Raw genomic sequence first — 24,718 nt, forward strand, 5'->3', positions numbered from 1 at the left:
AGATATATGCATATATATATATATATATATATATATATATATATATATATATGTTTTTCTATGTAGCAGAAAGAATCTCAAATTTTTGTCTTTCATTGTGCAGGGAATTTGATACAATAAAGTTATTTAATTAAACCTGCCATTTTAGTTGAAGTAGGTACTCTAGCTACAGGATTTAATTGTATTTCAGCCTGTCTGTAGAACAGTTGAGAATGTCAGCATCTTGAGAAAGGTTTGATGCTATGCATACTAATGTCTGCAGGCCCTAAGATGTTGTGGGTTGCGTAGACATGAAAGTTTCCAAGGATTAAACATGTGGTAACTGACAATTTGAAGACTGTTTCTTAGGCCATTAGTTGACAGTGGTAAGAGAAGACAATTCTTATGCAACACATACAACCACTGTCAGAAACCTTAAAAGCAAGAACACAAGGCTGGATATAATATCTAAGCTTCTTTTGTCTTCAATATTTATTAGCACACCTTAATCTTCAGGAATTACTCAAATGTCTGTAAAAGCCTTTGCACATACACTTGAGCTCTGCTGTCACTGAACTGTGGCCTGATGCTAGCTAGCACTTTCTCTGTAATTTACTGAAGTTCTGCCAGGAGGTAAACTGGGCTGCAGTCCAGTGCCCACTGAATTTAATGTGAAGATTCTGTTGACTTCAGCTGGACATCAGATAATGCACTTTTACCTCTATTGATGTTAATGCTTACTGACTCCAAAAACTCATACTGGCTGGAAAGGTTGGGTTCCAAGATCAGAATTCCCACAAACAATATATTCTACATAAAATACACTGGAAAAAATGAAAACTAAATATGGCTTCTTATCAAGCATAAAAATAGAGATAACGTATGATGAAGGCAGTAGGGCTAGTAGAAACTAGAATGGAGAGGAGAAGGATCTTGTAAATGAATACAATTGTACATTGAAAGAATGGAGGAGTCAGAGATTTATATCACTAAAGCAATAATGCACACATGGGGTAGCACTGATGCATTCATCTGTTATTAATAAAGTATCAGACAAAGAAGTAAAAATAAATACAGAAAAAGTAAGTGAAAGAAAAAGGTTCAATGCATTATTCAAAATGTTCTTATCTGTAAATTTAAATAAAAGCAAAAGTTAGACAAGTTTTTTAGGAAATTTCAAATTCCTGGTTTTTTATGATGAATGAATTAGAAATGAGAATAAGCAAAAAAAACCACAACAAGGATAGCAGAGTATAACACATTTGGTTATCAAATACCAGGCCATATTGAAGAAATGGAGCAAATAAATACACATGATGTTGTCAAGAAATGCAAGGCTGAGTATATTACAGAGAGAAGTCTTTAGCCACATTCTTAATTTTTAGGTTCATGATCTTCAGAAAGGGCCTTTGAATGATTTTTGACAGTTCAGTAAGGACTACTTTCAGATGTGTAGCCTCATTTGAAAGAAGATGGGAAGGGAAATGTTTAAACAGAACAGAAAAACATGTACTACTGTTATATATATCAGTAATATAAATTTATAAGCATGCTGTACTGAATTATGGGGATCCATCGAGAGTGATATCCGTGAATGAGGAAATGTGAAACTCTCACAGGAAAAAACAAGGGATGGAAGAGACCAGAATAATTTCATGTAGAAGGAGAAAAATATAAGGAAGTCTGATGATAAATGTCGAATGATGAATACCATATTGAAGGCAGACCAAAACCTAGTCACCATGGGTCTGACCCATCCTGTTTAATTTGGATACTCACAGTATGGATGTCTGTGAGTGCAGTGGTCAGTCTGGGCTCTGGGTATGGCCAATGAAGAGAAATAGGTGCTGTGAGGGAGTGGTTCATCTGACCTGCTGGCTTTGGTGGCTCCAAGGGCAGCCCGGGGGGGATGTCTGCCAAACTTTGGTCAGAGCAAACCCACATGCGTTTCTATAGACAAGAAATTGATCACTGAATCAGAAGCGTGAAGTTAAAATTTGGCTGGACAAGATATTTTTTCACAGAACACCTTACTCTGCCAGTAATTTTACACAGTATGCTCTGGCATGCAGTGGCCAGGCTGGCAGCATTTATCATCAATTTGAGTATAAAGATAGATGTAATAGATTCTTTCAATATTATCACATCCCATTCCAGAGAAAAAAATAACCAAACAACAACAACAACAAAAAAAAACAAACCAAAAAGCCTTCCAACATTTAGAGGAAAAAGGATGCATTTCAGCTAAAAGAGGCTGATATCCCCAGCCTGCTTCCTTATACAGAAAAGCTCCCTTGAGACCAGGTGAGCTAACCTTCGGCTCTGCAGCAGCCTCCAGAGACACCTCTCCATTCCTGTTTGCTGTAGAGTTTGATTAGGAAGGTCATTCTTCCTGGATTCCAACAGACTAACTGGAAGGATGCACATGACTGCTTTTGCAGAGAAGATAATTCCAGGTTCAGTTCTTCTCTGTGTCTTCCTCTGATGTGCCTGAAACTGGTTCTGGTTATCATGTGAATTGTTTCTTTAAGGAAGATTCCTTTAGTGTAAATCTTTGTGCAGCTATTTTGGTATTTGGAAGACAGGTTTTCTAAAAATACATGTTTGAAGTTTTGTTTGGTTTGCCTTGTTTCAGAATTTTACAGGCACAAAAATGAGTCAGGCTGTAGGTTCTGGGAATGAGAACTCCCTCCCAGTGCAAAGAACAAGAAAAGGTTTTCATTGCCCAGTGACACAGCATTCACATGATACTGGAAACTACAAATTGCTTAATGGTGTTAGAGCAACTTTGTTATAAATATCCATGTGATTTTAAAATCTCCGGCTCTTCCTCAGTGATTTGGCCTCAGGTAGTGTACTGTGCTTCCCTGAGCATTTTGTAACACTCTTCTGCTCATCTATGAGTGCTGACTTAACATCTAAAATAGTGCTGCCTTTGTCAAACAAATATTTGTGTGATTTCCATGGTTTTTATTTTGATTGCTCTATTAATATGATGTTTTAAATTCTGGGCTAAACTGAGGGATGAATAAAACAGATGACACAAAAAGCTTCTGTTCGTTTCACTGATTAGAAGGAATCACCAGGCATCCTAATTTTGCACTGAGCATAGGAGTTGCAGTTTCCATATATTACATCACTTTTAACTCCAGTGTTCATTTTTGATTACCAAATTTTGAAATTGTCTAGATTCGCATCTTTGCTCTGGTAAAGTCTCATTGCAGGAATGAGTAAGCATTTTGGGATTTGGTCTGAGGACTCTGCCCTTCTAACATTGTCTTTGTAGATACAGAATTAATTTTCTACCTGAAATCATGATCCTCTGCCTTTATGACATTATAATCCTCCTCACAGCAACCATTTGTGATACTGCAGGCAGATTATGACTTCAAGAGAAGAATGAGCCTCAGCAAACAGAAGCAGATGAGCTCTTAAAGAGATAAAGATCCCATTTTCATGCTAGTAATAAACAGCAAAAGTGAGAAAATACAGAAACTATCAAGGTGAAACATTGTTTATAAACAGATTTTTCTGGAAATCACAGGTGACTTTTTCATATTGAAACATAATAATCAATAAACCTAAACATATTTTGAGGTGAAGCCACTTGGTGAGACAGACCCACATACTTAAATCCCTATTTGGCATGCGTTTCTAAGTACTTTTAGAGCTGCTTAGCTTCTATCAAATTCTTCTGTTACATAAACATACTTTCCTGAGAGTTTTATCCAGCTAATGGGATGGGAGTGTGGCAAGGGAGCAGTGCAGGGTATATCACAAGGCTTTGGCCAGTGGCCCTCATGTAAATAAACCATAATGCATTTAACATTTAGAAAATCCATTCCGATTTCAGAACTCGGAATAGATTTGCTGGGTGTTTCGGTCTCTTAAGGAATAATTTCACTTGCCATAGAATAAACCCTGATGCACTCTAGCATTTTTTGCTAAAGGAGAATTTCCACGAGCAGTAAGCCCTGTTATAGGAGGCTCCCTGAATTGTGTTTTTCCCTCTTACCCCCAATAGTCCCTAGTATCATGTTGAATGATACATTGTAAGTATCTGTTAGCTATTTCACATTGTAGAGAGAACAAGGGCAATAAGGTGTCCTGCTGCAGTAGTGTGGCAGAGTCTCACATTTAGGTCTTTGAATGTTTGGAGATCCTCCTAAATCTGCACAGGTGTGCTGGCTGCAGTGGCTTCCACTGTGCTGCTTGTTTTGGTATGGGCAGGGTCCTGCTTCCATTCAGACATGAGGTGTCAAGGTCTCTCCTTACCTAAATTCTGAATGATTTCATTGCCTCAGCAGAGCAGGAAGGATGACAAAAAAAGATTTAAGAAATTTTGGCTGCACCTTTGCATCATACATATTTCACAGCCCTGATGCACTGCATACATGAACCTCCCAGACTGACTAAGTGGATTTGGGCTCTATTTCTGTCCCTTCTCTCCAATGTTCATGTGTAGAAGGTTGTTCCCTGGAAGTTACTTCACCTTTCCACTTCAACTTTTTTACATCATCTGTTGCATGCAATGTGTATCTATAGCAATTACTAGCATGTGTATGTAAATATGTGTTTGTGTCTTTTGGCCATTTAAGGGTATATTTACTTAATGTGGAATACCTTTAAATAATGAAGGTATCTGTTTGTCTGTCCATCTGAGTGTCCAGGACAGACTGTTGCTGTCTTGCCTTGCAGTCTCATGAACATTAGTGGAGGAAATCCAGTTTTCACAGAGATATACTTTTGATTGTTTCAATTTACCAACATAACAGCATTTTAGCTTAACTCTTTTGTGCTGATTTCCTAATTGAAGCAACAACAAAAGAGGCAAAACAAAACCGAAAATCTAATGGAAGGGTGGAGAAAAAGAACAGCAGCTTTATATGGAAATGTACTGCTCCCACTAGTTTTCTGCTGGCAGGAATTCAGGATATTTGGATTCACAGCATAGATTTCTGCAGTTTTATCTGAAATCTAACCTTGCAGAAGTTTGATTCTAAAATGCTGGCTTTGTTGCAGTCAGTAGAGGTATTCTACTAGAAGAAAAAAGAAAGTAGAAAATTAGAAATTGTTGTTTCTATTCTTGGTTTTGAAAAGAAATATAGTCCTTAAACTGCAGATTGTCACTAAGGACAGGTTTAGCTCACCTATTCTGAAAGCTGATATGGCTAAGTGAATGAATATTTACAACCTGGCCAAGTTTAATATCAACCAACATTTTATTCAGTACAAATGGCCCTTGTCAGACTTGTGCATGCTCATAAGGGGATTTTGTGAAATGAGAGAATGGTCACTGTAAGTGCTCTGCAGGTAGCAATGAAGAGAAAGCATTATGCATGTTGCCATTAAAGGAATGAAATTCTGTAAGACCATGAGCCATTCTGGATGATGCTCAGAGGCTTTCCCAGAAAACTTCTAAAAACTATTTCTGAAGGGCAGCTTTTCCTGAGTTTTTTATTTGGCCAAATATACCCATAATTCTGAGACGATTGTTATCACCTATCAATTTTTCTTGACTTTCATTCTCAGGAAAAAAGTCCACGTTTTCAGCCCATGCTCCCTAAAACCATTTCTCATGAGGCCAAGAATTAACCTGGAAAATTTTAATTATAAAATTTAAATTAGAACTTTTTAGTTATAAATAACTAAAAGCGTGAGCTTATAAAGAAAAGCAACAGGAGTTACTGCTGCTGGCTGTGTCTATAATACATATAATTAAACAATATAAATCAAATGTGATATTAACAGCACTTGGCAACCTCTCTTTATTGTTACATGCAGTATATATGGACACTATTAATTTAAAGTGAGCATGCCTGTACCTTGAGTTGTTGTTAAGATCCTGTGTGATTTTGCTGTTGTTACACATCTCCATTTTGGGAGATGCCAAACACGATGATCGCTTTTTCTCTTACTTTAGGGCTTCAGATCAAGTCCTCGCCATGCCAGAAGACGTGTGGCACCTCGCCTGGAGGAAACACAGCCTCTAGTGGAAGCTCACCATCTCAGTGAGCAGGAAACTTCTGTAAGAAAAAGGAAAATCAAGAAAAGCAGCCGAGTCCAACCAGAATTTTACCATTCTGTTCAAGTTACCCCAACTCGAAAACCTGTAAGTATTCTACCTTTAGGGATAAATAGCACTTAAAGTTATAAAAGCACTTATACTTAGAGGCATGTAATATAATTCTAATTTTTGGGTTATTCATATTCTCTTCCTGAATTTAAAAACCTTTTCAGTTCTCATATTCAGCAGCAAATCCAGATAAAAGTTGGCAAGACTGTATTTAATGTTGATGTATACCTCTAAAAAATAATCCAGTTCTGAAGAGGGTTTTTAAAATTTTGATTTTTTAAAATTTAATATTTAGACTATAGACTATAATCAAATTAGATATTTAATTTGATAGTTTTATAGTGATACTACTTAACAGGTTTTTATAGCAAATGTGCATTTTATTGAAATTCCTTACTGAGTTTTGAGATGCTGTTGAACCAAAGGGAGATATGCTCAGTTTTAACAGAGATGTTATTTGGTATTGAACTAAATTTTTATATCATTACTAGATCTAATTTTGAGGTCTCTTCTACATTCTAGACTGTTCACAATCTTTCTGCTCAACAAAACTTAGATCAAATGTCATAATTCTTTGCTCCTCAGCTTGATTTGCACACAGTTCACTGATAACCTACTTTTAGTATGGAAATATGACAGTTTGTTGAGACTTACAGTTCCTAATGTAAATTTGCAGGAAGACCTATTCTGTCCTGCAGGCATAATGCATTTCTCTTTTTAATGAGAGCTCATTGCTTTGACACATTTTCTGAATAGTTTTTCTGTGCCAGTGTTGTGGGGCTTGAACAACTTCTATAAAGCCAATATTATTGAAGAGGTAACTATTGAGTATACCCCAAACCAAATTATCTTGAAGTTGCTAGAACCTAACTGAGCCTTCTTATATTGGTGTTGACTGAGCACCAAGAATTATCAGTGAGCTCTGAAGATGGTTTGAGGAAGCATTCTTTAGTGGAATTACGTTGCATTGTTGAGAGAACAAGCAACTTTTGCAAAGAAAGCCATAGCTGCCAACAACTGACAGATTTTTTACCTTTTATCTGAATTTGTTTCTCTGCTTTCACTTCACTAGTCTCCATTTTCCTCTGTTCTCTCATGCTTCTCTTTATGGTTTATTTTACACTGCTCGTGCTTCTGTGGTTTAATTTGATCTGATGGATTTGTCTTCTACTCTCCTTAAAGAATCTGCTGTCACTTTCTTCTCAGCCATCTCCCTTTGACTCCCATCCTATCTTACTTTCAAGAGTACTTTGTCTAGCTCTGTTACTCTTACTAGGTCTCCAGGCTCCCTCTGTTCATTATTCACTTCTGGTCCTTTCCCTGCTTTGTTGTCCTTCCTTCACCTCTTACATCATCAACCCTTTTTTTCCATACCACTCCCCTTGGGTTTTTTTAATTCCCTTTTTTGTTTGATTGTTCATATTTTTTTCCATGGTAGGCCTATGCCAAGGGTAAGCCTGCCTGTCACTGCTGAGGCTGTCACCAGTTGCTGCTGATTACCAACATTGGAAAAAGAGCATCAGTGCCACTGACTTAGAGCTAAAACTGTAGAAATGGTGTAAGCAGAAAACAAGCTTGGAATAATAGATTAGTTAAGCTAAGAAAGCTCTGCTTTTTCCAAAAGTCAGTAACATGTCAGGGACTTAAGCACCAGCAAAATAAAAAAACCAAAAGAGAATGTGCAGTGTTACTATGTAACTCCGCTTGTGTATGATTTCATGTGTCTGCTGCATCTGCTAAGACCTGCACTGTGTCCTAGGGTGTCCTAGGTTTCAGTGAAGCAATAATAAATCCCAGATTTAGAGAAAACTTCTCTCAGTGCTGTCACCATTATGCCACTTCCTTGAAATTGCTTTTGCAGTGTATCTTTTATACAGTTATATAGTTCTTTTGATAGCTTTTCTTTCTACGACCTTGATGAATGCACATTTCTACCAAAAAAAAGAATAAATTATCTTTATTAGACTACAATCCAGAAAACATAAGTCACCAATTTAATTTCTCATGGACACTGTAAGTTATTCTGAGTGTATTATTAATGCCATGGTGACAGGGTGAGTAAGGTTTATGCCATTGCCATGACAAATCACTGCAGTGTTGTGAAGTTCCAGGCAGTCACCAGGATGTCCATCCTGCAGTTTATTGCATCTTCATCCTACTTAGTCTCAATGTCTTGAAGTTGAGAGACTTTTGACCTTCATCTTTATAAACTTTTACATGATTCAGTGCCAGAAATGCTCTTTTTAATCTGCATAATCTCTTTCCTTCCCTCCCCCCACAATATTCCTAGCTCTGTCCACTTGAACCACTCTAAATCGTTGTTTTGATGTTTATGTTATGGTCATATTCTGCTGAGTCATCACTTGAAAAAAGTCATGTATGATATCTGCTAACCAGGAGACATAATTTCTCCTCATAAAACAGTTCTCCTTTTTGTTTTTATTCCCCTACTCATGCTTTTTTGTCCCCTTTTTTCTGACAATAATGGTATCTCCAAAGTAACTATAAAAGAACCTTACAGAAAACTTTTTCTTCAGCAAATTTTTAAGTCCTGCAATATGTTAGCCTATTTTGTTGTCATATTAAGATACGTACACACATATAAAGACTTTTCAGATATTTCATTAAAAGCTTTGGTGGATTTTTAGATGCTAGCCTTTCTTATTCTTGCTAATTTAGACTACTTTGTATTGGGCTGGTTTTGTTGTGTCTAAATCTTGTTTTGCAGTTTCCTAGCTGCTGCTATAATTATCCAAATTTGCCTCTATTATTTCTTACTTCCTGCATAGCAATCTGAGATCTTTCCAGTATTGTTCCTGATCTTGTCAGAACTAAATTACTTGTAATTGTTTGGATGGGAGCAATCCCACTGAAGACAATAATTGCTCCACTTGAATATCTGCATGAGGAGATGTTTGCAGAAATAGAAAATTAATTTTCTCTGAAATTTTAATTGTTTTTTTTACACCTTCCAGGTACATTAAATATATTTTTTGCTAATACTGATCCTTGCCAAATAAAGTTTATAAGCCATTTTCATTTTTATTTATTGTATTTTAGTACAACATGAACATAGTGCTGAGGCTTCCACTTTTGGGCCCTATTGTTATATCTCATGCCCTGTAGGTCACCCTCTCAAAAGTGGCTGTATTATTTATGCTGACATTCTCTATAGGTGACAGTTTACATCAGCTTCATGAGGAGAGTACAGATACATATTACTGACGTGTACATTTTGAACATGATGGAGAACTCATGAGAACAAATGGCACCCTGTTTTTTAGATTGGCATGATTGCATGCAAGTCAAGGGATTGTTTCATATTGCTCCTTTCACAAACTGGGTACAAATTTTCTGAAGGTGTGGAAGGCAAAGATCTCTTGTTGTGAGCGTGCTGCTGCCTAGCAATGCTTCTCCAGGGCAGATTTTAAACTGAGGATTCTATTACAAGCATTTTGAAAATATTATCTATATTTTAAATAGTGTTTCTGCTCTGACACAAAGTATAAAATGCTGCAAACAATTCATAGGTGGCCTTGAGTTTGTGTAAACATATGTGGGTTTTGAGCTGTGGGGTCAGTTAGATGTACAGTTCTGCCAAACAATGTTCGTATGTCTATAAACATAATTGAAAAAAGATGCTGTCAAAGCAGCATCTTTTGACATTTCCATTGCTAAACGATTTAAAGGACTCCTAAATTTATTGGCTGATGCAGCTGCCAGAATTATTTACAATCATGAAATGCAGTACTAAAATTTGCACTTTTGTTTGTCATGACCACTCTAAGACGTAGTAGATGAATCTACAGAGACAGGGTGATAAAGAAACCTGTTTTCTTCATTTTCAGATGTGAAAGCCCTATTTCTACTCAAAAGTCTTGTACTTTACATATCCAAAGATGATCTATTTTGCCCCAGAACTATAGCAACAGCATATATTGAGGTGATTATCTACTGAATATTGCTACAAAGGAAAGTATCTCTGAAATAACCTACAAAGAATAATCTGATGACAAATAACTATCTCAGAAGCACTGCTGTTTGTAGGGATTCCTCAGGGTCTCCTAATTTACCTGTTTCTAATTATTTAAAGACCGGCCTTTGCTGAAGGAATTTAGCTCCTTAGGGGGTGGGTGCAGCATCGCTACAAGTCACTACAAGGAAAACAGAGAGAGGTCAGGTGTCTGGGAGGTCACATGTGAAAAAAACCTGATGTGAGCAGCTTCATTTGGCTCCACTGAGACTAATCCCATGGCTAAAGTGAAACCTGCACGATGAGTAGTACCCTGATGCAGAAATCATGACAGCAAAGTTTGATCAATTTTTCATGCTTGTAAAACTCTAAGTTGTCCCATTCACGGTCTTTGCAGCTATCCTGGTTTTTACTTATATGCTGTTTTACTTATATGCTGTGTTTAATCCTTAGAAGTTATGGGAAAATCAGCATTAGAATTCTGTCTGAAAAACACGTAGGAGATTTTTTAAACATCTGATATCTCAGAAGTCTCTCATTTCTGACAGCTTACTTGAGAATATTTTTTTTTATGGATAAAGTTGTTCTACAAGACCTTTTAGGAGTTTTTAATATGTCTCCTTAAATAATATTAATTTCATTAATTTCCATTTATTCTTACCCTGATGTTATGTACTAATTTTTCAATATCACTGTGTCCTGTACGTGCTATTTGAATGACCTAAAACATATGAGATGCAAATATTGCCCATCACCCTGCACAAGACTTGGTTATTTCCAGCTATTAGCTATTTGATCTATAGAATGCATTCCTATCTTCTTTCTTTTGGAGACATCTGCTCATCCTGGATTGTGTCTCCTGTGAATTGCACTTAGAAGCAAACTTGTCAAAACATTATCATGCCATCTTTCACTTTCAGCATTTTTATTAACATTATATTAATGTTCTCAAATGTATGACAAAGGTGTGAGCTGTCAGGTTCTGCACATGCACAGGTCCTTTCTCAGGACAATCTGAGCATAGCCATAATGAACAAACACGGGGAACATGTGAATCTATATAAAAAGTGAAATAAGAACTGCATCTTTTTCATTTTTAAGACTTCAGTGGTTTAGCCTGGCATGCAGCTAAACACAAACAGCACCACAGAGCTGTTGGCTCACTCCCTCCAGTAGGATGGGGGACAGAAAAAGAGAAAGGTAAAACTTGTGTGTCAAGAGAAAGTTTAATCAGACCAAAAAGAAAGGGAAAATAATAAGAATTATAAAACAATGTACAAAACAAGTGATGCCCAATGCAGTTGCACAGCACCCACTGACCCAGCCAGTCCCTGAACAGGCAGCTGCCACCCTCAGTCAGCTCCCCCAAGTTTTGGTGCTCAGCATGACAGAGTATGGAACATCCCCTTGGGGTCAGCTGTCCCAGCTCTGTCACCTCCCAGCTCCTTGTGCTGGCAGGACAGCATGAGAGGGTGAAGAGTGAGTGATGGAGTGTCAGCCATGCTCAGCAACAACTAAATCATCAGTGTGTTATCAACATTATTCTCACCTTAAATCCAAAATGCAGCACTGTACCAGCTGCTAGGAATCAAATAACTACCACAGACTGAAACCAGGACAAAGACAAGATGTTGATGGGGATTTTGAGAAGCTCCTCACAATTTATTAGGTGATGGTTTCATAAAGTTTTTTAACAAGATTTAAACATCTGGCCATCTTAAACATTTTTAAAAATATCTCAAGGAACCTATTTTAGGTGCATAGGATCTTTGCAAATCTGACTATTAATGCTAAATCAGTCATGTTTGAAATGAAGAGAAAGCTTTCAGTGGCCATTAGGTTGACTTCAAAGTTAGATCTTTTTCTAAGAGATTGTTTACATCTCTTTTGTGGACTGCTGTGTTTTATTGCTTTTCTTATAGCAAGTTACTCCTCACTGATAAATTCTTCATAAACACTTTTACCCAAAGAGTTCATTTTCCCACTGTTCTTCCAGCTTCTGTGACCTCCTCCCTTGCTGCCTGCCCCGGTTTCCTCTTGGCTGCTTTTCCCTCTCCACCCTGCAGCTCATCCACTGAGTTATAGCAATTCCCTGTTTCTTCCACTCCTTTTGCCCAGCTCCTAGGCAGTTTAAGTTTTTGAAAGGATTTCTTAAAGGGGTATTGCCATGAGTTTCACTGGGCCCTGGAGGTGATTGCATTATTATTATTAAACTACTTTTTCCTAAAACACAACAGAACAATTTTAATCTAATAAGAATTAGATCTGGGATTTAAAATTATTGTTTTTTCCTATAGATGAATTACTACAGCTATTAAGCACAGTACAAAAGAAACAAGTTAATTACAATAGTGCCAGTAATTGATAACAATGAATGGAAAAAGACATAAGAAATAAGCATAGCAGTTACAGTACAAATCTGTATTTAGAGCACCTTAACTGACTTCATTGCTAGCTCTTATTTGGAGGGTTAAGGTCATTTGAATTGATTGTCCCCTGTGGTGACAGATTATGTTTGCTCTGAATATATTTACTTAGATTTAAAGGTAGGTGGTTGAAAATTGCACCAAATCTGTTTTTTCTGTACACTATTGCAAATCATCCTATACCTGTGGGAAAAGCCCTCTAATATAGCAGGATTTTTCTTGATAGATGAGCTGATTTCATACCACTTTTCTTTTGTCTTTATCAATTTTCATTACCAGGGCAAATACTTAGTGAAAATGAGATGAGATCTTAAACCAGTCTAACTCTCTTCAATCTAAAGTGTTCAAAGAGGGTCAAAGTGCACCCTTGGTCCTTGGAGCTGAAGCTAACTTGCTACTAAATTAGAAGCGAATGAGTGAAAATATTCTTCAAATGTTGTATCAGAGAAATAGAGTTGTGAAACTTGAAAAATGTAAAATAATTATTTTTGCCACTATAATTTTGCCATGATTTCTATTAACTGGGATTTGTGTTCATTGATAAAATTTTACTACATGCAGCATAGCCTCACTGAGAAGTTAAATTTTTAGCTGTTTAGAATTTTTCTCTTTTAAAATCCCAGTGTCCTTATGGAAGAGCTAGGAATAGAAACCTAAGCTGTTAAAATGTGCTAGCAGTCTTAACTGTAAGAAAAATGTTTTATGTATGTGATTATAAATGGTAAATTCTGTACAGTAGCTGAAAGCAGGTTTAAAAAAATTAATCAGCTCTGATCTTGTTGATAGTGTTGTTTTCACAAATTAAAATGACCAGAAATTGTCTCACAGATGCATAGTAATTATAGTCTAAATGCAGATGTTTCCTTTTCCTTCACTGCCACAAGAGTCACTCTTCAGAGTTGTATTGTGTAACATCCTACTGTGGCACATGAAAGTACATCTTTATATAGCAAGGGACTCCCTTATCCATTTGTATTTATATATAACACTACACATGGGTATGATGTTAAAAGAATAGTTTGGCAGAGGCAAGTATTCAGATATTATCAAGCACTGGAGTTAAGGTTACATGTGCAGTTTTAATTCAGTGGATTATGCATCTGTGTTGTCATACAGGCTTTAATTGTATGATGGTGTACTGGTTTTTCACAGGATGTACTCTGTATTCATCATAGGGTAGAAGTGCTCTTAGGATGACTCTTATGTGTAGGAGTTCTGCTGCAGAAGTTGTAAAGTGTATAAATGAATAAAACAGGAGATTGCAGGAAGACAGAGGTTCTCTTATTTCTTTAAAAAGAGTGAGTGCTGCTTTGGAGATTGAAGGGTGGGCTTAGGGTCACTGTAAAAGACCTGAACAATTGGTTTAAAACATTTTTTTGGTTCTCTTATTTCTTTAAAAAGAGTGAGTGCTGCTTTGGAGATTGAAGGGTGGGCTTAGGGTCACTGTAAAAGACCTGAACAATTGGTTTAAAACATTTTTTTATCTTCCATTTTCAAGTGCCTGAATCAAAGCATGTAGCTGGATTTACAGAAGTTCTTGAGCTGCCATTCACCACTGAACTCTGTGTGTGCTGTAGTCTGAGTAATATTGATAGGGAATTTTAATAGCTCTTCAAAGTCAGATTCCTGGCATCTCAATTTGACCTAGGTAAAAAGAAAAGATCTACTGGTTTAGTTTGCACCCGGTGTAATGAGAGTGAAGCAGTCAGATACTATGGTAGGGATGAGCACCAAAACCCAGTCTATTTAATAATAGTTCATTCTTCACATTCTATTTGAATAGCATGAAGTAAGTTAAGTTCTAGGGCTGCCCATTGAACTGAGGATAGCAAACAAAATACTGAATAACTGTTTATGGAGTGAATATCACCCATCATTTGCACTAAATAAGGGCAAGACTTTTACTAAGAAAATTACTGAGGATGTAACAGTATATGATCACATCATTATGACTGCATCAAAATATACAAATTAACAGGCTGAACCAAGGCTGCATGGTGAACCTTAAGTCTAGGATGTGGTAACATTTTAGTACTTAACTTTGCAGCCTTAAGAAAAGTATTTTAACAGGAACTTCGTGTTTAATTTCCTACGGTTGCTAAAAACAAACTGGAAAAGTTCTGCTGTGTAGCTCATTGGCAGGTTTTGACACTTCGACTAAAATATGGAAAATTCTGTTGAATTTCAGAGAGAGACTGATGGCATTTGTATTCCTCATATGAATCAGTAGCACAGGGGAAGAGGTATTTGTGTTTCTAGAGGAACTCTCGGATATTCGCTAATGGCTGGAGTTGGGGTGAAATTTCCCTTTCCTTCCAGGCTCCTTAGGGGAATGTGCTTTCCTGTGCTCATTCTTCCCAAATGTGGCTGTTTCTGCCGTGTCTCCTCCAGCCTGCTCCTGACCTGCCTCTGCTAACTCCTTCCTCGCTGTCCAGTCCTCACTCCCGTGCTGACCTTGGCCCTTCTGCTCTTGCTCTGTCAGCTCCTGTTTCACTCCTTCATGTCACAGCCCTTCCCAGGTTCACCTGGTCAGTCCTCTCATTGCTTTGGGGCACTTGTTCAAGCTGTCTCTGATTTCTGTGCCTCCCTGTGGCCTCTGGTTGCATACTCCATTCCTTGGCTCTTGTCCATCTTCTCTGAAGCCTTCTCACACAGAGTCCATACCCTCCTTGTTCATTAAACTGCCTTATTGAAGGCCTCTTGCAGAGGCAGCACCGGTTTCATGCCAGCATGTCAGATCCTAAACTCTCCCCCAGTCCGCTTCCTCCAGCACTGATGGTTACTAATCCAACAGTTACCTTGCAGGTCCATTTCTCCTGTAGTCTTTATGCACAGAGTCTGCTGCTCCCTTTCCAGCTGCAGCTCCCAGACTCTGACAGTTCTGTTTGTCCCTCAGGCTGTCAGTCCCTGTGTATTTCTCCAGCCCTTTCCTGCAGCATGCCGGTTCCGGTGTTTGTCTCTCCACATTCACATCGTACGGCTTCTTCCTCTCGCTGGCTGCGCTGGGCTGAGCGAGTCACAGAGAGCACAAACCACACAGTCCCTGCTCTGTCTGCTGCCTGTCTTGCCCTGCTCTCCGTGCCTCTTGTCTGCACTGCCATCAGCCCGAAACCATGGCGAGCAACGATTAAACGCAAAGATTAGTTTCTGCTCTGGATCTCCAAACTGGAAGGATCCTGGTCAGCTCCTCGGTGGGGGCTGTAGGTGTGCCAGGCATGGAGGTAAGAGCCGAGAGGGTAAAATTTGCTTGGTCAGTCTGTGATGGTAGGGTACTGGTCTGGCAGATCTAAACCCCTGAGAGACTCTTTGTTTAGGGGATGCCAATCTGAAGGGATTTTTCAGAGACTGTACATTGAAGACATTTTAGTTGAGAAATTTGAACCTTGTTAAATAAAGTCTGGTAAAATAACTTTGGTAGTTGCCTGAACCCTAGGAATAGTTAAACTATTTACCTTTGCAAAGAAGAACTACTAGTAGGTGAGGAGAGATTAAAAGACGTTCACTTGTTCAGCAAAACAAAAAAAAAAAAGATGAGAGGAGATAGAATGCAGGCTATGAACACAGTGGAGAAGCAAAAAAGGTATTTAAGGAAATGAACATTATTGTTGCAAAAACCCCCCAAAAGACCAGGAATAAGGTCGAAGAGCCAACTAGAAGATCACTTGTAATCAAGACAGGAGGAGGTTCTGCAGCAGTTTTCCTGTCAGAGTAGTGAGATCAAACACGATCTTTAAAAGCTTTACTTTATACTCTCTGATGCCATGGATAGCAGATGATATTTATAACTCAAAGACTTACCACTCTGACAAATGTAGACAGACTTTTAACAAAGATGGCAAAAAACTTATGTCTAGCTTAAAGCATATTCATATTTGAAGTATCCATCCCAAAGCTTACAATCTTCTCAAAAAAGATCACTGGGATTTTTTTACTGTTTACACATAACTGCTGGTTGTTTTCATAATATTGCTCTCAGGCTTCTCAGTCAGCTTGGACTACAAATTTTCAAGAAAATTAAAACTTTGGAAGGGAATATTTCCAAGCAAACTTAAGATAAAGAAACTCAATATGGATTTTATAAGATAAAATCTTGTAATTTAATTATTAAAATTGGTGTGTGTAATTATAAGAATATGTGTACTACTGTTTTAGAATTTCTTATTGCCATTAAAAAATTCTTCTATAGGCTCTTTTTATTTTTTCTTGAAAACAATCTCTGCCCATCACAGGTTTAAAAGCTACTTAGAACTTTAATTAGCTCTTTGCTTTCTGGAGTGCTTCCATACTCTGATATGCCTTTTATACAAGAGTAATTTAGTTTATTTTTAAAGCATAAATATATAATATAATACAGTCTACAATGGAAAGTTTGGGAGGCTGAGGAAAGGATTTGAAGCTAGATGATTTGTTATTCCAGACTGTTCCTCTATTACTTGGTTGGCCTTGTAGGTGTAGTAGGCAAATAAAACTCTGTGTGCCTTCTTCAAATCTTAGTTATTTTGTCATGTTATGCTCTTTTGTGTCTGGTAAACCAGGAGGATCTGGGTCTGCCATATCTGAATGAATACAAAATAGCTGCAATTCAAAATCAACACAAAATTTATTTTTATGTAATAGGAAGTTTTCTTGCAATAGTAATAGTCAACAGTCATCTAAGGTACATACATTTCTTATACAGAAATAATTCACCATTTTGAGAACATGAACTCTTGACATTTTAGGTATTAATATAGGAAGCATTAATTTTGAAACAAGATAATGATATCAGAAGAGCACTTGTATTTTCCTGATGCTTTTAACATAAAACTTTACTAAAATACCTATTTCCCGTGCTGTAACTTCTCAGATACACACAGCTCAAAATATTATTTCCCCATTGCAAAACCTTCAATACCTTTCTGTTGGCTTCTATAATGTAGGTAAGCTATTTCAAGATTAAGTTGTGCAATTCATATTGGAAAACTAAGTAGAGGAAATAGATGAGGAATAAAGGAATGGATTTAATACATAACATATCATGGCTGTCATGTTGATGATATTAAGTTTTAAATGACATTCAGAAAGAATCCATATTTTTGTTAGCAGTTTTACTAAAAAGCTTTTCAAAAAACTAATCGCTTTGGCACAGTTATTTAACAATATTATTCGGCCCCACTTGCATGCAGATCTTGGTTATACTGCAGGAAGTAAGCCTTGCTCTTCAACATACTCATATGAAAAAGAAAAAATAACAAGCGGGTTTTCCTTGCACAGCAACATACTTGTTTTTTTTCTCATGATGGCTATCTTGTTGGATGTTGCTGAGATCTGTGAAGATTACTTTGACAGTATCTGATCCCTCAGCTCAATTTCACAGTTAACAGGGAAGCATCTGTGAAATGTTATAAATATGAAGCATCTACCAACTTGCTACTCCTGAAAGCAGACACTCTACTTGTAGTGTAATATCCACTGATTCCCTTTTTTAGCTACTAGAAGATGGTATCACTTCAGACCAATAATATTAGTGCTTGAAATTTGGAATAGTTCTGCAGAATTCATACATGAGCTGCACAGTGGTTCCTGTTGCTTCCATTTCACAGGTCCCATTCAGGGATTACTTCAATATTTTACCCAATTACTACTTGAAATAGAATGTAGAAGCAGTTGTCAGGGCAGGGACCAGAGCCCAGCACTTCCATCTCCCCAGGGAGCAATGCAGAGTGGCTAGGCTCCCTCTTCCTCTTTTCCCATTTACATCTAGAAATATTTTATTTTTTTAAACATTTTTCCTCAACCAAGAGATCATTGAGGAATAGCCTCCAGACTGGCTGCTGGGAGATGAGGGTCTGAGCCTAGGTCTCAAACTTCTTTTGATAATAAGGAAAAGACAAACAGCCACTTCACTTCCCTTAGAGTTCAAAGGAAACTAATGCTTTCTGCTGTTATGAAACTTCCTCAGTTTGGGAAGAAGGTTTGGGTATGCTCCCTGAAGAATGAGATGCTTCATCATGCTGAGCAATCAGTTTTTCTGACCATTTGACTCTACCAAAAGCTGTTTTGCATCACGTCACTTTTAGATACGTAAATAGATGGCTATCCAATAAACATAGTTTGATGTTACAAAACTGTATTGCAGCACCCAAGTGCATAAGTGGATCTAGCTCTTTATCCATTTTGAATTTCATGTCCTTAAATAACCTATTTCTTCCAGAAAAATTGGATTCATAATGTTATTTTCAAAGTGGGGGAATGGTAGGGATTGACCTACTAGCATCCAGAAAATACTCATCTTCTTTTGAAAGCCTAAGAAAGCATCAGAATTTCCTTGTGTAAATACAATCACAGACTCACAAATGCATGTGATAGAATAAACACTGAATTTCCATCTTCTCCTACCTTTAGAAAGAAAGAATGTAAGTTCCCTCTACAAAGCAAGTAGATATTGATGTTTGAAAAGCCTACCTGTTTGCAAAGACAGTTTAACATGGAGCCAGATCCTGGATGATCAGGAGTTTCAGATTTAGTGTATTTGCCTTCCAGCTTTCTGCTTATTGTTTTATAACATTAAATACAAAGCCAGAAACTCTAGTAATTTTCATATTTCCTGATAAGATAGGTACTTGGAAGTATGGATGTCCTCTTAAGAGAGTGGCTCAGAACCAAAGAAAATTATTAATTTCCTATATCTGCATCTCCACTGGAGATTTTTTTAAGTTCATCATCACTGGCTTTACATTGTCCTTGTTAATACTTTCATTTGTGTGTGTTTTGAATTTTTATCGTTTCTGACAACATGCAGTCCCAAGGCACTCATGTAGCCTGATTGCATCCATTGGATATTTTGTGTTATGCATTGCATTATCATCTAACTAGGTTAAAGTGGTAAAGATTTACTAATGGGAACGTTCAGTTGCCCTAGATTTTGTCTTAAATTTGTTAAGTTATTTTACTTTAAAAGTCGATCTGCTTTAATAAAATTCTGGGATGTTAAAGGACAAAAATAGCCATTTACTTTCAATTGATATTCGAAATGATTTTAAATTAGAAAGAACTTTGCTGAAACACACTGAGTAAAGTCATTATTCCAGTGCTTCATTTCTGTTGCTATTTATCCTTTTCCCTGCAATAAGTATAATGAAAGAAAAAAATACATTCCAGGAATTCTGAGATAGTTTAGTATAAATGAAATATAAATTACTCATAACTAAACTGAAAATTAAATGTCAGTCAGTGTTGACCTGTACTTCCCACAGCTTCCAAAAACCAGCATGAAAAGACTCACTTCAGTGAACAATCTTCTGAAAGATAAAATGTGAAAGCATAAACTATTTGATTAGAATTCAGCTGGCCAGCACAATCTCTGATGTGTCATAGGGTCGGGGAATTTTTATAATATGAAGATAATTGGGTATCAGGCTTGTGGCAGCTTTTCCCAGCTGGTTTGACTGGCCGAATTTAAAACCTGACGTCGGCTAATGCTTCCTCCCCCAGGAATGCCAGCGTGCAGTCCCCGCTGTTCTTGGCCCTTTCAGCTCCTATTTACAGGTGGCTTACCTGATGTCAGCTGGTGTGCAGTGCTCTACACTATTTGCAGCTACACCATCTTCCATTCATTTCTCCCTGAGGTTCTGCAGTGCCTCACCTGTGACAAACAGCGCTGCTTTCCCTCCTTTGGGGAAATCACGCCTTGGAACTTGGCCGCCTCCCTCTTACAAGAAGTCTGCTAAACGCTTCTTTGAAATCATTCCCGTTACTGGAAACCAGCTCGCTTTTAGAGCGCAATTGCAGCCCTGTCTCTCGGGCGCTGCTGTGATCCCCCGATTCCGTGGAAGCGGGAAGGGGAGCTCGGCTCTCGGCCGTCCCGCGGAGCCCGGCTCGGGATGGGGCGGCTCCGCCTGCTGAGCTCCGTGACAGCGAGGGGCTGCAGAGAGGCTGCTGAGCAGCACCAGTGCACAGTCGGAGGCAGAGAATAAGTAGCTATAGCAACTGGGCTGTGACCTTACAGGCCTTCAAGCTAAGAGCAGTCAAGCCATGACACTTGCTAAGTCCCTAAGAGTAGGCTAAGTAAGGATGATCAAGATTTTAGGCGATATAAAAGACACTTCACTCAGCCTCAAAAAAGCAATTGTGTATTATTAACCGTTGTTCACTTGCACACAGAAAGGTACTTTATACAGAAATAACAGAAGTGCCTTACAAATTTTAATTTTAACAGAGTATGACAACCTTTTTTTTTTTTTTCACATGTTCACATGTTGTTAGGAACCTTTTTCAGAATAGTACACATGTTCTACATTATTTCCAGTTTTTAAACTGCTTAATATGTTGCTCTGATGATGGAATGCTTATTTGACATGTACAACTCTATCATGGAAAATGTGTATGCTAGAAACATAGACTCCAGCAGGATGAGTGGTTTTACCTGTGCAAAAGAGGAATAATTAGAAAATTCTTATCAAAGCTGTTAATTTGCTCAAGCAAAGTTGTTCAGTTCATTATAAACATCTTTGGAATAGAAAAGTCAGAAATACTTAGGTGCTCAATACCTCTGTGTACACATTACTCAGAAGTACCTCCATGCTGAATAAGATAGTAGACTGTAATCAAGTTAGAAGTTGACATTTCTTAATGTTTTCCAGATTTTGCTGTTATGAAAAATTCCTTTCTGAACTTCCTACATGGCTCTGAAAATGAACATGGTTCTTGAAGAGTTAAAAGCTAAAGTGGGTTTTGATTATTAATTTGGTTACTGCATGGATTAATTAAGGTAGGATAACCTAAACACAGATGGCTAGTTGTAATACACACAGATGCCAAGGACTACTCTACCATTGCCTGTTCAGTTTAATGCTCATAAAATATGAGTGGAGTCTTCTCATACAGCTTATCTTCCAGTGTTGTAGCAGAGCTGATTAAAAAGCAGACTCCTTTTCTCTAAAATTGACATCTCAGTGGACTGATAGTACATAAAGAACAACCACTCAATAGTGCTTTTGGCTTCTACAGGTAGGAGGAGATGCTATGAAATATAATAATGGGCTACAAAGGCCTCTTTTGAAAAAAAGGAAATCCTACTGGATAAAATTTATAGCTTACTTTCAAATATATATCTGAGTGTTGAGAGATCTTTCCCCAAAACTTCAATAGCAGTTACTATTGTACTTTATTCTTGCATATTTCAAGCTGCTACATAAATAGTGGCAACTATTGCTATAGCACCTCACAACACTGTGTTTCGGCTTTTGTATTTTAAGCTACAAATGCAGAAGGTGAAAAAGACGAAAGTCAGACTCTCTCATTGTGGGTCTGTGTGATCCAAAGATACTGGGGGTTGCTGATCAGCCAAAAGAAGGTACAGGCCTGAAGCAGGATGTTCAGAGCTGGGATTAAAGGCAACACTTTCTCTTCTATGGCAAAATCTGGAGCTAAGGACAGGCTCAAAAGAACCTAATCCCTGACTAAGCACGAGGGGCCCTGGTAGCCCCAGCTGGTACAGCAAAGTGCCCTGCAGCAAGCTGAGCCCTTCCAGCTCCTAACGGGAAGACACCTGTATGTGACCATCCTGCTTCATGAGATCCAGTTTTAGCTTATTATACAAACTGACAGCAAAATAGTCTCTGCACTAAAACTAATTATGAAGGCAATCTGAGCTGGTATCAGACATCTCATGTTTCAGTTTTTCTGCACTTACCTTCTGCTCTCTCTACATCACAGTACGATGAACAAGAATTCAGTTAATTGGTTTCATGTATTCATTCCCTCCCTCTCAGCTTGCACGTTTCAAACTTCACCATGGAGTACTGTATAAGGATAAAAGAGAATTGGGATAGAAGTGAAGAGGGTCAGAAAGAAAAAAACACTAATAAATGATCTCGTCTTATTATAGCAGATTATTTAACTGTATATTATTTTTACTTTTATGCAGAGCAAAGAGTGTATCATGTTGTTTCTCTGGATTATGCAGATTCTGAGTTTTAAATGGGTAGAATATCCCCCATGACAACTGACAGAAAAAAAAATCAGACAGCAACAATATATATTATCAGATCTCAACCGCTGTACAAATTTCTTCTTAAGTAAAGGTACCCTTTAAGCCCCCTTATAAAAAAATAAAATTAAGAAATGGGCTACAATACAAGCCTAAAATACTATCTGGCTTAGTATTGATGCCTGGAAAGGCTGACCTGGAACAAAGACTAGGACAGAGCAAAAGGAATAAAATAATTATTTATTGAGAAAATATACCTTGGGCAGTGCAAGAGCCCGGCCAGGGCTACACCCAAATCAAATCCAAGATGGATCCTGAACACGAGTTTTTACACTTTTATAAGTTTTGGTTCATCCCCATATTGGGGTCAGTTGTCCAACCACAGCCCCAGGCTATGAAGTCTCAGCCCCCTGGCTTTTCCCCTTTCCTTCACCGTTGTTTATGCTTTTTTGGGTACCAGCTGTCCTTGATTCTCTATCAAGGAAAGGATTGTTTTGTCTACCTACCCTGTGAAGAGAACTTACTAACACCTAACATGAAGTTTCAGAGTTACATACTAAGCAGCAGAGAATCTGAAAAATATAAAAGCTAAAACTCAAGGCATCACTATCAAATCTGGAATCTAGATTGGCTGAATGGGGCTGTTGCTGTGTAACAAAATATGCTGGCTTTTAACAGAAAGAGGGTAGATTTTTATTAGATATAAGGAAGTAATCCTTCACTATGAAGTTCCAGTGAGGCACAGGTTGGAACAGGCTGCCTGGAGCAGCTGTGGAAGTGCCCATGACCAGGTTGGATGGGACTTTGTGCAACCTGGTCTAGTGGAAGCTGTCCCTGCCCCCATAAAGGTCTCTTCCAACTCAAACAATTCTGTGAGTAGAGTCTGTGATTCTACTACACCTGTAAAAGCTGACAACAATACACTCCTAAAAATTAACATAATTGGAAGAACATCAGGTTGCGCTTTTGAAAGGCTATGGCAGTAGCTCCCACATGAAATGACAAATCAAAGCCATCATTTTCTTGTCTTGTGCTTTGGAGAAACCACAGATCAATCAGAAAATACAGAGTAACAGGAATTGCACCTTGCTGTCCATTGGGTCCTGATAACGTGTTTAATGATGTATCTTAAATTTCAACATGGTGCCAAACTGTTACTGTTCACACATCTCCATTTCCCACTTTGCCATAAACAGTTTGGCAGCAGTCCTCTCCCTGCACTGCATCAATGTTTATTTACGTTTCTGGAAGAGCTCTTTTTTGAGTAGCTGGGAAGCCTAAAAGTGGGCACAGTCTATACTCTGAGATCAGTCGTTTGTTTGCCGAAGCCGCCTGGCAAAGTGTGACCGAAGGCTGCCCATCGTGCCCTGCTGCCCGAAGGGGCTGCTCTGGGAAATCATGTTCCTTCCTCCCCTCCGGCCCCGTTAGCCGGGCTGTCCCCGGAACGCGGAGCAGGAGAGACCCGGGGCAGGAATAGAGAGCCCGCCTTGGCTCCCGGCGGGCCTGGGTCTGTCCCAGGGGCGGATTTACCAGCAGCTCGCTGATGGCAAATCTTCCCTTGTCCTGGCGGGGGAGCCAAACGCCATCGAGCTGTAGCCGGGAAGGTTGGTGTGGTGGTTTTTTTTTTTTTTTTTTCGGCTGTTGTTGCTACTGGGTTTATTGTTGGGGAAGTGGGAGGCTCATTCGCGAGCTGGTGGCCCAGCCGCAGGCCACGGCTCTACCCCGACATCCCTCCAAATGCACTCCCGCTAAAGATCGGCTATTTTTTGGAGGATCACCCTCGGCACTCCGCATACGCACCCCCTTCCCCTCTAAATTCACAGCAATGGTGAGCGGCAGCCCTCTCCCCTATCCTCCTTTCCCCGTGAGATGCTTTTACACGCCACGCGGGGCGGGTATTCGCCGGCGCCACCTGAGACCCCTCGTCCCGAGCTGCTCCCCACGCACCCTGTCTGTCTGTCTGTCTCTCCGTGCAGAGCTCCGGCAACGCATCCTACCGATGCTCCATGTCGTCCTCCGCCGATTTCTCCGACGAGGAGGACTTCAGCCAGAGGTCGGGGACAGTGTCGCCGGCGCCGGGGGACACACTGCCCTGGAACCTGCCCAAACACGAGCGGTCCAAGCGGAAGATCCAGGGCGGCTCGGTGCTGGACCCTGCCGAGCGGGCTGTGCTGCGCATCGCTGGTAAGGCGCGGTCGGGGGCCAGGGGGACCCCCGTCCCTTCTCTTTCAGAGCGCAGCCCCCCCGGGCGGTGACTAAGCTCTTTGGCCGCCTTTTCCGGCTGGGTGAAATGA

General features: G+C 38.9%; 1 protein-coding gene and 1 long non-coding RNA gene across 12 annotated transcripts in view; one reads left to right on the forward strand and one right to left on the reverse strand.

Moving 5' to 3' along the window:
• Positions 1-24,718, forward strand: part of DST (dystonin) — a 289,372-nt gene that overhangs the window by 10,283 nt on the left and 254,371 nt on the right. For all 8 annotated transcript variants that reach the window (XM_088162255.1, XM_088162245.1, XM_088162257.1 and 5 more), the window contains exons 3-4: positions 5,903-6,091; positions 24,401-24,608. In XM_088162255.1, coding sequence (XP_088018381.1) covers positions 5,903-6,091; positions 24,401-24,608 — 397 coding nt within the window. The remainder of the gene's footprint in view (positions 1-5,902; positions 6,092-24,400; positions 24,609-24,718) is intronic.
• On the reverse strand, positions 994-24,512 carry LOC148224477 (uncharacterized). 4 transcript variants are annotated; one of them, XR_015802682.1, is made up of 5 exons: positions 24,372-24,512; positions 22,128-22,236; positions 5,805-6,005; positions 4,962-5,015; positions 994-1,929 (listed from the first exon to the last, which is right to left on the reverse strand). It is a non-coding gene; the product is annotated as an uncharacterized LOC148224477 (long non-coding RNA). The 4 variants fall into 4 exon arrangements; XR_015802683.1 differs by having other exon boundaries at positions 4,962-5,018; XR_015802681.1 differs by lacking the exons at positions 994-1,929; positions 4,962-5,015; positions 5,805-6,005 and adding an exon at positions 20,544-20,858.

Source organism: Sturnus vulgaris, chromosome 3 (assembly GCF_052056855.1).
Source record: "Sturnus vulgaris isolate bStuVul1 chromosome 3, bStuVul1.hap1, whole genome shotgun sequence".
NCBI classification, from domain to species: domain Eukaryota; kingdom Metazoa; phylum Chordata; class Aves; order Passeriformes; family Sturnidae; genus Sturnus; species Sturnus vulgaris.